The sequence below is a fragment of the Apteryx rowi genome, unplaced genomic scaffold (assembly GCF_003343035.1).
Source record: "Apteryx rowi isolate R43461 unplaced genomic scaffold, aptRow1 scaffold_623, whole genome shotgun sequence".
Classification (NCBI taxonomy): Eukaryota; Metazoa; Chordata; class Aves; order Apterygiformes; family Apterygidae; genus Apteryx; species Apteryx rowi.
In genome coordinates this window covers 79,971-96,259 of record NW_020450898.1, presented here as the reverse complement: position 1 = coordinate 96,259, position 16,289 = coordinate 79,971, and the positions used below count along the sequence as shown (strand labels likewise).

Here is a 16,289-nt window from a genome sequence, read left to right as displayed (position 1 = left end):
TGGAGTTTCTGAAATTTTGTCCATCTAATATATCTAATATCACCATCATTTTATGGCTTTTTTCTGTATTGTGTTAACCCTTTAACATGTTAGATCTGCTTGCAAATTAGAAAAATCTGTATAATCAAAAATAAGGACTTTAATATTAAGCTTTAGGATTCCTGCCACAAAATAGGTTGAACTGAATTTCAATATGCAGTGAGTTTTAATTCTCTGTGGTTGTTGTGTTTTTTAATTTGTTTTTATTATAGAGTACAAAAAAAGAATACTGTTCCTTACCTACTCTTTCAAAAAGGGTATTAATCATCTTGTTTTAAACTCTCTGTACAGTATATGAACACAAAACCATAATACCTGTCGTTTCTTGTGTCATGGTCTCCTGAAGGGCTTCCATGCAATCTGCATCTTCCCTGTCTGGCTTCTCACACGTTGCAGTGCTAAGACCTGAGCTGTTCTGTGTCATGTTGAGTCCAGCTATGCCTGCTGAGCTAACAAGACAGTCTTCTGCTTTTTCTTCTTTGGAGTAATTCCTCCAAGTCTGCTCCTCAACATAAGCAGTTACTGTGTGAATAATCCCAGTAAAATCAATTAGTCTGCAAAGTTGAATACTTCAGATAAAGCACACAGGTGCTATGATTAGGAAGCCAATGTGACAACATATGTAGATAGGGCAGGTAGAAAAAGACTGAATATGATTAAGCAGCCTTAGTTCTTTGGAACACGATATTACTGCCAATGGCATAATTCACACAGTGGTATACAGTTAATCAATTTATTCACATTCTTACATCGAAAGTGAAATTCCTATATTTCTTTCAGAAAATGATTTGAAATTTTGCAGTCTATTATTTCAGTGATCATTGAAAACTATGATCAAAATACCTGCTATGGCCAGGACTGTGAGCTGTGGACTCCTGTAAAAAGAGTTTAATTTGTATATGGAAAGATTAATAAGCTGTTTTTATGCTTAGATGATGGATACAAACCTTAAAAAAAAGCTGACTATTAAACTACTTTATTAAGAATTTGTTTCCATTCCCTGCATATCATTTCAAAAATACAAAACACACTTAGCAGGCAGTAACAGCTCTCACTGCTGTTAGATTATTTTAAGCCCTGCACATTTGTTGTATACTGTGGGACAGTTCCCTTGATCTTGCACAGTTCTTCTGTATCGTCTTTTATGGCTGGACTGTCTAAACTGTTCTGATAATCAACATGCATTTTGTTTGTTTTAATTTCTTTGTTTTTCCTGGAGAATATGGCTAATAAATTATTTCCTGTGTAAAGATATCCACATCATACCACCACTTATACCAAGTGGTGCCAGTTTTTGAGTCTGTCGTGCCATCAGATTTTAGATGGGTTAATTCCATAAATGTATTTGTGAGAATCATTGTGGCTGTGCAGGGGATTCTAAAGTAGACACTGATTCTTTAAATACTGCATATGTAAGTAATTTTATTCATTTAAATAGGCCCCGGGAGTCACTCAAGTGTTTATAGAACTGGATCCTTAGGTTTTATGTAGTTAACACATTCACGTTTTATTAAGTAGAGACTCATAGCCATGCTTTGATGTTGTTTAAATTTTAAAAACATTTACAGTAACACTAATTTTTAGTATGCCCTAAGGTTTATTTTCAATGAAATTATTCAGCCTTGGAAAGTAATCGTGGCTGAAAGGCAAATCAAATGCTGCTACTGCTTGGTTTATGTTTTTAAATTTCATCTTACCAGAGCTGAATGTTATATATCATAATCTTTCTCTTCTTCTCCAAATTTGATTCTTATTCTCATGATGGCACTTTGTTTTTTCATGATATGATTCTTTTTGTAGTTTCATGTTTTTGGATCTTATGAAAATGATAAAACTATAAGTGCTGGCAGATACACAATTCTACTGTTTTCTTTGTAAGAAAATGGTTATCATGTTTCAGTGGCAAATTCATGCAAAGTGCTCATAATAAAGCATGAAATGGGGAAGTTACTGTTTTTCCAAAATTCATTAATTCCATTTAGCTCCACTGGTATAGGACAGAAATCTGCTGCAGAAACTAAAATAAAAATGAAATAGAAATCATAGCAAATCTGGAGTCAAAGGAATAGCAAAGAGTAATGACAGAAATAATTATACTTTCATTAAATACAGAACTTGAAAAACAAGCCTAAAGCAACTATTAGAATAGTCTTCTAGAACCAAAAAAACCCGAGGCTCCATAGAGCCTGGCAAAGAGACAACTGGCTCTTTCTCAAGACCTTGCAGTTCTATGTCCTCTTGTAAGATCATACAGCCCCTGTTTTTCTGGGCAAGACAAATAGTGATATGCTTCAACTAAAGTTCATCCACTGTGTGCTCATTCCCCGCTATGAACCTGACATCTGGAGAGCTCACCACAGAGCTGGCAAACAGCAAGCAGACAATTGCTGTAGAGACAACAAAATAAAGCTTTCTTGTAAAGACAGGGCAATGGTCAAAGGACTCATTATGGATCTAAGTTTCCAGGTGCATGTACGGCATTGGTATTAGTAATATACAGTAGTAGTGTAATCTCCAATACTACATTCCCACAGGTGATCATGGAATCCAACAACCTTTTTCTGGATTTCATTTCTAGATTTGTTGCTGTATATTGTCAGCATAACTGTATTCTTGGAACTGTACACTTTTCTTTCGGGCAACTTCTTCCCCCTGTTTTCTGCTTTTGATTTCATCTGCAGCGAGAGTTCTAGAGATGTGCTCAGATGCATGGAGTACTCCCGCCAAGGGTCAGTCTTGATTTCCAAAAGCATGGTGCTTACTGATGCACATACTGGGAAATCTTCTGGATACTGGGGGAAGGGATTGTGTTGTCTCTCAAGTTACAAGAATACTGGCTTTAAGTCCTAAGTTCGAGCGTGTTTGCTTCCTGAATCACTTTCTGCATTATAACTAAATGTGCTTCTTAAATATATACAAACAAGCTTAATTCAATTTCAGATCCTTAGTATCGAACTCAGAAATCTTTCCTTGATCCTCATAAGAACCTGTTATTGTAGATCTTGAGTTATATATGGTTGAACTTTCAGAGCACAACATCAATAATTCACTAATAATGTGCACATAGCTGCGTTGAGGAACGTAGACCAAGGATGGCTGGTACTGCTTTCCATGAGGGGGAAATGGCAAGTCATGAATTGTATGAAAATGACTTGAATGTATGTTGGATGCCAAAGAGCCCATTGCCATCTAGGTATAAGGAAACTTGCATCATTTTTTTCCAAATTTGGGTCTCCTGTGCTGGTAATCTGAACATAAAGTATCAATCTCCATCAAGTTCCTTAATTATTGCCTGTGGTTTCTGTAACACCAACACAAAATTTCTTCAAAACACAACAACGATTTTACGCAGATTAAAAAAAAAAAGTGGACTATTAACACTGAACAAGACAGATAGATACAAGTTTGGAACTAATGGAATTGAAATTAAACTATTTAAAAATTGGACACCTACTTGCAGGTGAAGCAAACAAATTACAAAATTGCCTTGCTTTTTTTTTAATTTATTGCTTAATCAATTTTGTTTCCATATTTTTCTTTCCTTCCTTTAGCAATGGTTGTTCTGAGCAATTTGGAACCAAATACGACATATGAGATCAAAGTAGCTGCTGTAAATGGAAAAGGGCAAGGAGAATATAGCAAAATCGAGATCTTTCAGACCTTACCTGTCCGTGAGTAATATCATGCTATTAAAAGAAAATGCAAATACTTATGAGAGTATGTAACCTTCAGATCAACTAATAATTTAAAATATGATTTACTATGGATAATATTCTTTATATTTATGGAAAAGCTTGTGCCTCTCAGTGTATAACATCAGTCTTCTCTAGATTGTAAATTTCTGAAAAATCATGTTTTTCTCCCCTTCTCCTCCCACCCCTAAAGTAAAATGGATGAATTTAAGTTGGAGAAATTCTCCCACTGTTTGTATTTTACAAGACGTAGCCATATCTCGATGTTAAGAACAGAAAACAGAAAAGATGTTAGGTTAAGGACTTTTTCTCAGTTACACCCAAGGTATTATAGACATCTATGAGAAGGAAATTGGCACTTTCAGTAGATATTTCTTAAGTAAATTATGTTGCCAAGAGTTTTGTAATTATCAAGCCTCAAATAGAAATTATAAGCTATAGAAAAAATGATGAGAATAAATCATTTAAACTAGGATTACATGAAAATGGCGAATGCTACAAAGCCACTTCCGTGTTAATGGTAACCCTTACAGGCAAGAAATTCATTTTTAAATGTTACAGGCTAATGAAAAATATTTTCCCAAAATTATTTTTAAATAGAAACAGTAATAAATAAATGAAACACAAAGGGAGAAGACAAATAAAGGAACTACCAGATGGCTCTGTCCAGTATTCAGATAGATATATCAAAATATGTCAGCCACTGTTAGTAGACCAGTCTCTCATAATCTGCTGCAACTGAAGGGTTTTCAGAGTAGGGCATTATTCAATATAGTTAAGAATACTGTAATCTGTACCTAATGGAATGAACGATAAAAGTCACCCAACTACAAAGAACATAAAATATTTTCCCTGTGTTACTATATTCTGTTCTTACTGACATGTTTCTTCTATCCAAAACCTGTAACTTGGCAGCTTTCAATTTTCTGTTTGTTTAAATTTTATGAATATTCTAAATATATTGAATGGCGGGTAAAATAATTTGTTGTTATTCACATGACACATTATACCCGATAGAGAAGTGATGGAAACTAATAGAACTGATAGATATACTACCTGATAGAAAGCTAAGCAAATTGTATGTTGAGATTTAAATCTTTTTTTTTTTTTTAAGAGGTGCAAACACAATTATTACAATTATTGCAACTATTTCTAAAGAAACAGGATCTCTCTGGGATGCCATTAGCAAAGTGATGTAATCTATCTATTAATCCTTTATATGTATATTTAAGATCATTTTTATCCTTTCATTACTGAGAACATTTTCTTTGCTTTTGGTAATCTTACTCTTTACATTTATTCTTAATAGAGACTATTTTTATTACTTTGTACTCTAAAAGTATCTAATTTTCCTTAGCATAATTACTGAAGACTTAATTCTTACCTAAATGTCTGTATTACAATTTAGATCTCACACAGAGAGCTGAATTCGGATTTAAATGTTCCAGGCTCATGCTTACTGTTAAGAATACGTACACACACTTTGCTGGAGTATAGCATTGCTCTTAAACTTCAGTGTGAGCCGTAGCTTACCAGCATTGCTGAACTGATGGCTAAATAATTTCTGAAATAAGTTACATTTGAAAGCATCAAAAGTCAAATCAAAGAAACCGGGACTTCTTTTGTACTTTACATCTTTTTGTTTCCTTGTGTGAGATTATTAATCTAGTTTAGAACACACCTTAAGCAAAACATCTAACACACTTGTTACATATGTTCTGCAGTGCTTGGAAGGATCATTTTAAAAGATTTGATTTAAAGATTTGGATTAATAATCCTATAGACAGACTCCCAGCCATAATTTAAGATTTATCTCATTCATCTATTTTTTTTCTTCCTTGCTTAGGGGAGCCAAGCCCCCCATCAATTCATGGACAACCGGGAAGTGGCAAAAGTTTTAAACTTAGCATAACTAAACAAGATGATGGAGGTGCCCCCATTTTGGAATATATTGTGAAATACAGAAGTGTAAGTATTTCAGTTAATCAAAATAGGTGGAGTTTGCTTAGTAATATCTGCTTTTAATGTAGAGAAAATTGTTGATACAATTTGAAATGTAACAAAATGGTTGAATACTAAAAAATTAGGAAAAACATCTAAAATATAGTATAGTATGTTTTCCCTTGTGACTAGGCTGCTAAAGCCAGCTTGTCAAAAACAAACAAGCAAAAAACCCTCCTTCTCCTCCTAAATGTATAGTGGAAAGATCATACTAACAAGAAAACTTAGTCTTCTCTGTTTTGTTACATGGTGTTAGATGGTAAATGAAAAACATTGTGTTCAGTGCAGTAAATTAGCAGATACAAATATTACATAAGTAAAGACTATTTGAAAAGCAAATTGATCATCTCTTATAACCTCATCTATTTATAGAGCAGTCCTAGAGACTGTATTCCAGTGCTCTATTTTAAAGGAGATTAGTTGGCTGGTCATGATTTGTATTTTCTATCCTTCTAGATTCCAAGACTTAGTTTAAAAAAGTCAAAAGCCAAATAATTTACAAACTGCTAGGACTTGCATGTGTTTCAGTATATGTTTCAGTTCTTTAACAGCTACGCAGTTTATTGGTCTTCTGACAGCTGGAAATCTAGCAAGTTCAGAAAACAGTCTCTTTTGCAATGTGTAACACTTCTCTTATTTTCCCTGAAAAATAAATTGCTTTCTGAGAGTTCTAATTTATTAAAGTAGCTCAAATGTCTTTCCTTTCCTTGATATACTATGAAGAGCTTACAAATGATTGGTTTGATTTCAGCTGGCAAAAGCAATGAATTGATTTCAAAAGTATGCATTTTATAATAACTTCTTCATGTCCTTTTAGGAGGTTCATACCACTTGCCACTGACCCATGATTATCTGACTAGACCCAGTAAGAAGACATTTTACTAGAGCATAATAGCAGCTTTACACATCTGTTTTGAGAGTTTGAAAGAGATTAGGCATATAACAGTACATATTTAGACCCATTAAACAGAAAGTAGTGAGGACCATATTTCATGGAAATCAGCAAGCTTTGAGAAATTAAATGCTGAACCTGTTTAAAACCCAGTTCTTTATCTTGTAATAGTTTTGTTACATTTCCTGATGTTTCCTATAATGGAACTTTTTGATGATAGCTCTGGGATTATCCAAGTTCTAAACTTGGCATGTAAAGTGATTTTCCTAATGTGAGTATAACCAAAGAGGATTGGTCACTCAAAATCAATTGAGAAAAAGGTGGTAGAACTTTCAGGAGTAGCCTAAGGGAATAACCAGCAGTTATTGTGATATCACTGATCCCTAAATCTTAACTGACCTTCTTAAATGACTTTCAGTCCAGCGAGTACAGAGTATTTCAGAGGAGAAAAGCAATTTTCAAGAAGAATAGGGTATTAAAGTATGCAAGAAATAGTAAGATACAATACAGTTTTGTGGGATTGAGCTTCCTAGTTAGATTAAGTATTCTAAGTATTCCAAGTATTTGTACCTGGGAAGATAAGAAAGCAAATGGTTAAAATTTAGTGTCAAGGTATGGATTTAATTATATTCATGCTGTATAAGGAATTTAATCTGTTCCTGTGTTTTTAAGTAAGTTAAATAGTTTTGGATCTATGCTGAATAAACTTGGAAACTTGATTTTGATCTAGTGTTTTGACTAAGGTATAATATTATAACATAGAAGATTACTTTCATGTTTATTGTTGAAAGATAAATGTACGGTTTAATCACTAACTTGTAACTTAAAAGGTTACGGAAAAAAAGTTTTTACTTGGACCTCAAATCTGTCTCTCCCTTAGCTTCCAATTGAAAAAGCAATTTGACAAAATTAAAGGCCTCCGTGCAACAAAAAAGCACAATAATAATTCTGTGATGTTTTAATCGGAATGAATGGATGCTGTTTAAAGTTCTTAATTATCTGTTGACTACTTCTCTTCTATCTTCCCCGTTGGTCCTATTTAATTAGCTTTCCTATAACTCTTGCCAGCCTCATTACTAGCACCTGGACAAATGTATTTGCTTGCATGTTTAAAGAGCATATTAGATAACAAGCTATATATCAGTAGCTTTTTTTTCATGCTTCATAACAGCTCATGTCTTATTAAGGGTCAGTTCCTTCAGGGTCAGTTCCTTCATATTTAAGTTTTATACATATCTTGTTAAACCTGAGAGTGAAACAGCTTTTTAAGACAGAGCAAAATTATCTGATCCAGGGTAATTTGCAAGTTTTCTTTTTCCAGGAATCATATATGTTATTTCTACCAAATTCTACTTTCCTAGCATTAGTTTATTCATGTTATGGACAGGACTTATTAACTATAATCAGATAATTAAGAAGCATCACATTTTATTTTGTATTCCAGAAGAGTAAGTGTTATGCAATTATTATGAGTAGCAGCTTCATAATGACTTATGTTGTTGCACAGAAAAAGTTGACACAGACTTACACACATAAAGCTTCACTGATGGGATCCATACCTGACGGATGATATTGACTGCAAAGTTACCTTAGGAAAAAAAGGAGACAAATGGAGAGTGCGAAGGGAAGATTCCTCCCCAATAGCCAACTGGGGAAAGCAGTGATGGAGATCCTCAGACAAGCATCCTGTCCTGTGCGGAGGTGGTCCCCTGACCACTTTCCTTGTAATAACTGTATAGTTTTCATGGAGACCCACTCAAACTCCCAGTTGTTCCTTCTTATGATGCTGTTAGTGCTCATTGGGGCACACGTGATTGTTGCTGGTGTTGCGCCATGGCTGGTTCTTGCACTTTCTGCATGTATGTATCTGGGAAAATGTGTACTGGATGTGTGAATTGCTGTTCTCTGCTTTGTTATCCGCTAGGCTCCATAGTGATAAACTAAAAGCTTTGAGGGGAAGGTTGAAGAGATTGTAGCATGGCATTATAGACTAAGAGCTGCAAAGCAAAGGGTGAGGAGATAAAGAAGGCCAGGAGGACAAGAGCACTTGGGATACCAGGGGAAAGACAGTGCCACGGAGCAACTCAGGGCGGTTGGGTGACAGCGTACAAAGCTGCAAGGGAAAGGCAGGCTATAAAACAGCAAGTGGCCTTCCATTAGTATTACAAAGTAATATTCCTTTAGTATTACAAAAGTTAAGGGACCAGAGGCACCCTGCAATGTATAATCACCGTATAGGAACAGTTACTTACGCGTGATTCTCATATAGTCATGAGCAAAATATGTGCTTGTTAGTCCAGTGCATTTTGACCAAGGCGGTGATTTTATAGCTGCACATGTTGTAATTGTCAATTTGTGCTTGTTGCATATGCCCACAGTTCCTTGCTAATACATATCAGTGTATTATTTTGAAAAGATTTGTCTTAAACCTTAATTATGATTATGGTATCATATTCTGAGTTACCTCATAATGCTTAAATAACAAGTATTGGAATAGACTTCATAGTGACTGGAAAAAGGAATTCTGTTTCTATACATTCAGATCACAGAATGCCAGTAGTAAGCTAGAAAAAAAGGTTTTACTTTTTCCTACCATGCCAAATTTCAGTAAAAATTTAGAACTAAAATGAAATAATAAAAATATCCATCTTTTGTGGGTACGAATTTTTAGGTAGGGGCAACAAAAATCACTTAAAAATTATTATTTAAAAAAACAGCATTAAATTTCTTATTTCTTCTGTTTTTTCATCCATAATGATGTCTAAAGGAAATGATTAGCTTTTGCAGGCCTAAAAGTTGTTCTCTATGTTGACCCGTAACAGTGTTACTATTAAAGCTCTGAAATTTGGCACTGACAAGAGTTTGATTTGTAGGTTGTGTGCTTCACTCTTCTTTGACTGCATCAATGGAGGAGCGTGCTCATTTTGTTGCTTTATACGTGCTAGAATAAATATGTAAAAATGAATAATTTAAAAACACAAAATTTCTCATTTAGTCCCACTCTGAGGTATCTACAGATACTGCATCTGAATTCTACTTTAGCTGCCATGTTCTTGAACCTGCGTTGCATTTTAACACGATGTATGTTATAAGCCATTTTGTGCTATCTGTTCAGCATTAATCTTCTATTACCTCCTCTAAAATATCACCCAGACCTATAAAGCACCCTCTTAATGTAATTAATTCTTGCCCTGTGAAGTCACACTACTTTAAACTCTTTTATTGTCTTAAGGGTTTCTTTATTTTTTTCCTGTCAAGTTTCAAGACAGTGAGGCATTTCCTGCCATTTTTTTCCTATCACAGTGGCCACTGTAGTAACAGGTCTGTTTGATCTGAATTTTTAGTGCAATGATTTAGGGAGGATGGAGAAGGGAAGAGGCTGAAGGGGGTCAATTACTGTTCCTCACTTGTACAGTGTAAGCCACTTTAACTTCTAGTATGTCCTATCTGAGGATTTATGAGTTCCCAGAGAATGTGATATTAGGCACAGTATAAAATGACATTAAAGAGATGGATGTTATATTCCACACTAGTAAATAGGTGCCTAAACAGTGGATTGCTTTCATTATTTCCACTGGTGGCAGAGGTGGCCTCAGTTATGGGAAGCAGTCAAGTCATGGTAGACTAGAGTTTCAGAATGCTTAGTTTACTCTTTTTTTTCAGGGTATTTAGGTGCTTCGGTTACTCACAGCTATCTTACAAATACATCTTTTAGATCAGAGATAAATTTGGCTGATGCTTATTTTTAAAGACAAAACACAAGTAATTGAGAAATAATATTAATTTTTTTAAAGTGTCTTCAATCTGTGGCATTGTCATAGATTTGTTTCAACTAAGGGCTTATACTGGTGAGAGGAGAGGGTGAATCTAAGGCTTATGAGTAATGGAAGAGGGCAGTAAGATCCCTGAATTGTCGGTCATTGGTTAAGCTCGCAGCATCAGTGACCTTCTGTAAAGCAGTATTATGGCATTATAGAAAACAAAACAAAATGAAAATAAAGGAACAGTTCAGTGTCTGAGGTTGCAGATCTAATGGTAGTGTCTGAAAAAGTGCATTTGTTAGTGCATATTAATGATAAAACTGCTAATAGTAAATGCTGATTCAAGATTATATTAACTCACTCCTCAAATTAGACTGTGATTCATGACTTAAAACTTTGTCTTTCATTTATTGTAAAGCACTGTGCATATATAAAACTTTCTATAAATTTTAAGCATTATTAATAATAGAACAGACTTATAAGGTATGAGTTTTCTTTTATAGTTCTGTTTTCTATTTCTCAAGCTACCAATTAAAGGACCTTAGCATAAACAGGGAAATTTGTAGAAAGAATTAATTGACAGACTTGTATTCTCACCCCTCTCTCTCCATTTCCACTCTAATAGTAAAATAAATCTGGATGTGTTACTCAGCTCTACTTATTAAAAAGTACTTGAAAATGCATAAGAAATAACAGCTATAATGAAGGACATTTCAATTTTCTTTTTTCTTTAAGATGCCAAAGATAGGCCAAATTCTAGAAAACTTGTTTAATTTGTCGTTAGGAGAAGACAGCCTGCTCTCCACATATTTTCTTTATTCTTCTTGCTCCTAACTTGTCTTTGTCAGTCTTCGTAAAACACTGTGTTGCCTTTGAGCTCAGTACTTGGGTTTTGTCTGTTTCATTTATCTTGATCCACCCAGATGTCTTCACTTTGAACTAAAAGTTGGACGTCACTTCTCTGGCAAGGTATGCAGGTATACTGTTACCTTTCAGCCCTTTCGTGATTGTTTCTGACTTCACCTGACCAAGTTGTGGAACTGAATTTTACGTCTACAGAAGAGCAGCCTCATACAGAAATCTATATAGTTTTTCTTTCAAATCTTAAGTTCATTCTATTCATCATGTATAATTCTACGCTTTGTTTTGAAAATATAGTCACATATCTGTTGACAAAACTGTCTCTTCCACCTGCAGAAATCATGTTAGCCTGAACCTTTATTTTTCAGTTCAAATTTTTTTCTCCTTCCTCTGTGGTTCTGAACCTCTTCAGGATTCCTCAGTATATTCACACATCTGTACATGCACACACCAAAATCATATCGAGTTCACCTTCTGATTTCCTCAGGCTGATATTCTTTGGAATCTAGATGTATTTTTTTCTAAACACTCCCAAACCTCACCAATTTAAACAGGTACTAAAATACTGTACAACATAACATTGCTTTTCCTAACATTACTAAGGAGTATTTGCATGGGTATATTGCAATCAGTAGTAATTCTTTTTAACAGTGTTGTATGATATATTTTGAAAAATTGCATAATATAGTGAAAATATAAGTGGATTCACTCAGTAAGATGTTAGATAATTGCAACAGAAGTTATCCATGAGGAGTAATACTATGTCACTTTATTTAGGAAATATCCTTTTCAGAAAATACTGATTTCACTCTATGATGAGTAAACTAGTTTTACTCTAATTTATTTGAGTTTTTTTCATAGTTTGTAATGTTACTGCCATTTTGATGCTTTTAGCTGGTCTACTGCTGGAACAAGTAGCCACTTCACCTCACTATGGATGTTCCTGAAAAGATATTTTACTATATTATATTAATGTCTGTATTCATTCCCAGGGCTAACATATCAGTACCGATGACCGGTGTCTCCAGAAGGAGTAGAAAGGGTTTAACAAAAGGCAAAGTCTGTGTGGAAGAATCATCACGCTCAGTGTTGATGGGAAATAAGTTATTGCAGAAGTGCACATAAGGGAGTTTAGTCCGTCACACTATTTTCTGAAGACTGGGGATGAAAAGGACATACAGAAGCAACATGATTGGGCCAAGAGCTCTCTAATTTAGATGCTAATTTCTTTGACACTTGTATCAGTAAAGAGCAAGATGCTTCAGCAAAGAGCTTGAATATAAGTTGCTGAGAAGCGCAGTGGTCTGTAGCAAAAAGTCATCTTCCTCTGTACGCGAAGGGTTTCTTTCAGAAAGTTTATGTCCTTTTAACTGGGTCTGTGTTGTTGTATGGGTTGTATGGGGGGTGCCCAGGATTTGGCCTTCAGCCATAGTGTGTGGCACTGTACTGTACCTCAGAGTGTGGTAAGAACTGGACCGCATGGATTGTTACTGACAGCTGCTGATATTCCTTTGAACAAGATGACTTTTGTATTTGCCAGTACATACTGTTTTATACATGTAGGTACATGTAAGTAAATAAGTATTCTCTAATTCTCATTTTATGAAGAATAATTAAAATGTTATGCACTAAAAATATTAAAAGGAAAAATTGCAAAGGTAAGCATTCCAAATTCAAGAAATGTCAGAAGTAAGACTGCAGCTGAAGTTCTCATCTGATCTCTTTGTATAGGCATTTTATAATTATCTAAATTATGAGAACTCTTTCTTTTTTCCCTAGAACACCATCCTACTGATTTACATATATCATCTCACCAGTGTAAATATAGGTCTACCTAATTTCTTAATGATTTTTATATTATTGCATAGAGTCTTGTTTGCAATATGTTGTACCACCTATTGGTACAGTTAGTGTATGTTTTCAGTATATAATTTATATGTGGTACAAGCGCAGCTTGCATTCATGAACTATTCACCCTGGCTTTGCTGGGAAGCTTCTTTTAAAGAACATTGATTAGAATAAATTGAAACATCTCTATAAAATAAAGCTTTTTAAAAATTTATTCGTAGGGGAGTATGTAAATAATTGTCCTGCTGTTCCCCAAGATGAACATCAGTACTCGAGCAAAGTACAAATTCAGGCCAAAAAGTTAAAAAAAGATTGCCTACTACAAAATCCCTGAATCCAAATTGTGGAAACCTGAATAGGACTGGTCAAAATTACACAAAGCCCAAGTACTCAGAACTCCAATACTGGATGATTTGAATGCTCATAACCTTCTGAAATGAAACTCTCTATTTTCTATACATCATATAGACATATAGTTTAGATAAACGATACAAAAGTTTTTGAGAATTAAAACTAATATTTACATCTTTACAGAAAGATAAGGAAGACCAGTGGCTAGAGAAAAAAGTGCAGGGCAGTAGAGACCACATCATCCTAGAGCATCTTCAGTGGACCATGGGTTATGAAGTACAAATTACAGCTGCCAATAGATTGGGTTATTCTGAACCAACGTTGTATGAATTCAGCATGCCACCAAAGCCCAACATCATTACAGGTAAGTTAATTTTAGAATTTTTTCTCTTTCTAAATTGTTTACTACTCATTGTACATTAATATGTGTGATTGAACAGTCTCTTAACTTATGCATAAGGTAACTGACGTTTTCTGTAACAAAACTTGAGACTCCATTTTCTATTATCGGAAAAAAGTAGATTAAAAATCCTTAAATGGGACCCATTTTCTACCTTGCTCTTACTAATAAAGTCATTTGTAAGTGCAGAAAAAATTGACTTCAGCCCAGGTGATGGCAATTAATAAAAATTTAATATTTAACAGATTCACAATACTTTTTAAGTTCTCTTACACTGAATATTTGCCTGCTGTAAGTAAACAATGTTAGAATCCTAGATTTCAGTCCAAGTCAAAATAACTATACACGTGCTTTTAGATACACAGGTAATAAAGGTATTTATTTTAGTGTCAGGCAAGATTAAGACTTCAAGTAGTCTTGTTTAGGTATTATCTTACTGTTACTAACCTTAAGTTAGTTAACATACAGCCCTCTAACAGTCCAATTTACAAGTTTTAAAATCCACAGAAGTGAAGTTGTTCATATTTTAGGTGTGTAAATAGGAGGGCTTGGAACTTTTTTAAAGGAAAATGGCATAGTAGTTAAGAGTGTTTCAGTAACCTACTTATAAAGTTTTAGTGCTTCCCTATGTAAAATACAAATATAAATATAATAAATATTTTGGTGCAACAATGTAAGGTTGTTTAATTCCAGAAAACATATAAATTATTGTGGCAATTTCTGACATTATGCAGTTAATTGTAATTTATATAAAATAAAAGTTATGAGAAAGATTTCAAAATTTTTTATCTAATGTGTGAACTGATATATTTAACAGTAAATTCCCAATTAGATCAGTGTCATCATTACTGTTTTAAAATCAGATGCAAAGTCCTCTAACATAATGTTTTCTATATGCTATAAATTACACTAGTACAGTATTAGAATTAAATTAAAATCTTGCCAAATAAATATCATGACCAAAATATTAAAATGTAAACCATATCAATAACTGTGTTTCATTCAGAATCTGAGCATCTGACTGGCACTGATCCTAGTAATGTGTCAGTGAGTCGTAGACTATTTGAAATAACTGACTGATTTTTCATCTATTCATTACAACTTTTCCTAAAATACGTTTTCAGGAAAGTTATCTCAGGACCTCTATTACAGTTTTTAGTATTCTATAGCAATTTGTGGAGATTAGAGGTTTTGTTACTTGCATTTACAGAAAGGAAAAGGCATTTGTAATTCATTAATAGGTTCAAATCCAGTCATAATAAAATATTTGGTTTAGGCACTCAAATTGCTGTAGTGAGCATTGCTTTGCATCTTGATTGAGATTCAGTACCTTCATAGGGAAGCATGTACTTGATTTTGAACAGTTAGTGCCTTGTGATTGCCATCATTCAGAATTAATATTTCACTACATTATCAAGAAAGAAAGGGGAACAGAGATGTAGGGAAGCTTACTGTCCCAGTGAAGGAAAAATATTTATCAAGTAGAAAAGTAAATAAAACCTTATTTAGGTAGAGACTATATGAAAGGGATAAACCACTTTTAAATTTTGTACATTTGAAACTGTTTAGTGTATGATTTTGCCCTTCACACAAATCTTACTTGTTTTGCAATGCAAGCTAACGTAATCCTGCTATAATTATTTAAAGTACTCCATATTATTACCACAGCTGTTGTAACTGACAGAAACATGACATGCCCACATAAATGGTCTCTAGCTGTTCAAGTAAAAAGCAGATTAGTTAAACTTGCTTCAGAATATAGATGGAACATTTTTATTTGAACATAGTTTTATAGTTATTAGGGGCTTTTTTCTTTCAGTGCTCTCCCAAAACCTCTCAGTAGTTGCAAGGAAAGTCTGTTACAGCATTTGACATCAAGTTTTCTTTATATGAATCATTATTGCAATTATGATTGTGGAACTAATTAGTTTCCTTGACAACTGTTTTTGCAAAGCCTGAAAAGGTTGTGGAATTCACATCATATGGACATTCTGCTGGCAGTTCTTATAAGTATGTCAAACTACACTTAAAATCAGTGGGAGAGTAACATTCATATTCATAAGTCAATATGGTTACCTTGTTTTGAAATGACATATAATTACTATTGCAATATAGTAATAACACATATTACATTATTGCAAAAGTAGAAACCTACACTTTTTAAACTTGATAATGCATATAAAACGCTTACCTTTAAGCAGATTAACACTTTCTGATATCAGTGAGCCAACCCAGATGCCCTATTTTTCTGCTTTGAAGCTTGAGCATTTGCAGCTAGGTCCGAAGACAGACACAGGTGACAATAGTGTAATTAGACAGACTTTAGGATGAAATCGGTATCACCTATCCTGTGCTCACTTAGCTGTTCATGATGTCTGAGACTCTGTTCCTAATCATTCCTAAGTTATTATTACAAAAGTTTCTAAGACTCCTGAAGCTTTTCA

At 34.1% G+C, this 16,289-nt stretch overlaps 1 protein-coding gene across 1 annotated transcript in view; it reads left to right on the top strand.

The window, feature by feature from the left end:
- Nucleotides 1–16,289, top strand: part of NCAM2 (neural cell adhesion molecule 2) — a 168,985-nt gene that overhangs the window by 115,494 nt on the left and 37,202 nt on the right. The window contains exons 13-15 of the mRNA XM_026084007.1: nt 3,591–3,710; nt 5,578–5,699; nt 13,629–13,809. Of these exons, the coding sequence (XP_025939792.1) occupies nt 3,591–3,710; nt 5,578–5,699; nt 13,629–13,809 (423 nt within the window). The remainder of the gene's footprint in view (nt 1–3,590; nt 3,711–5,577; nt 5,700–13,628; nt 13,810–16,289) is intronic.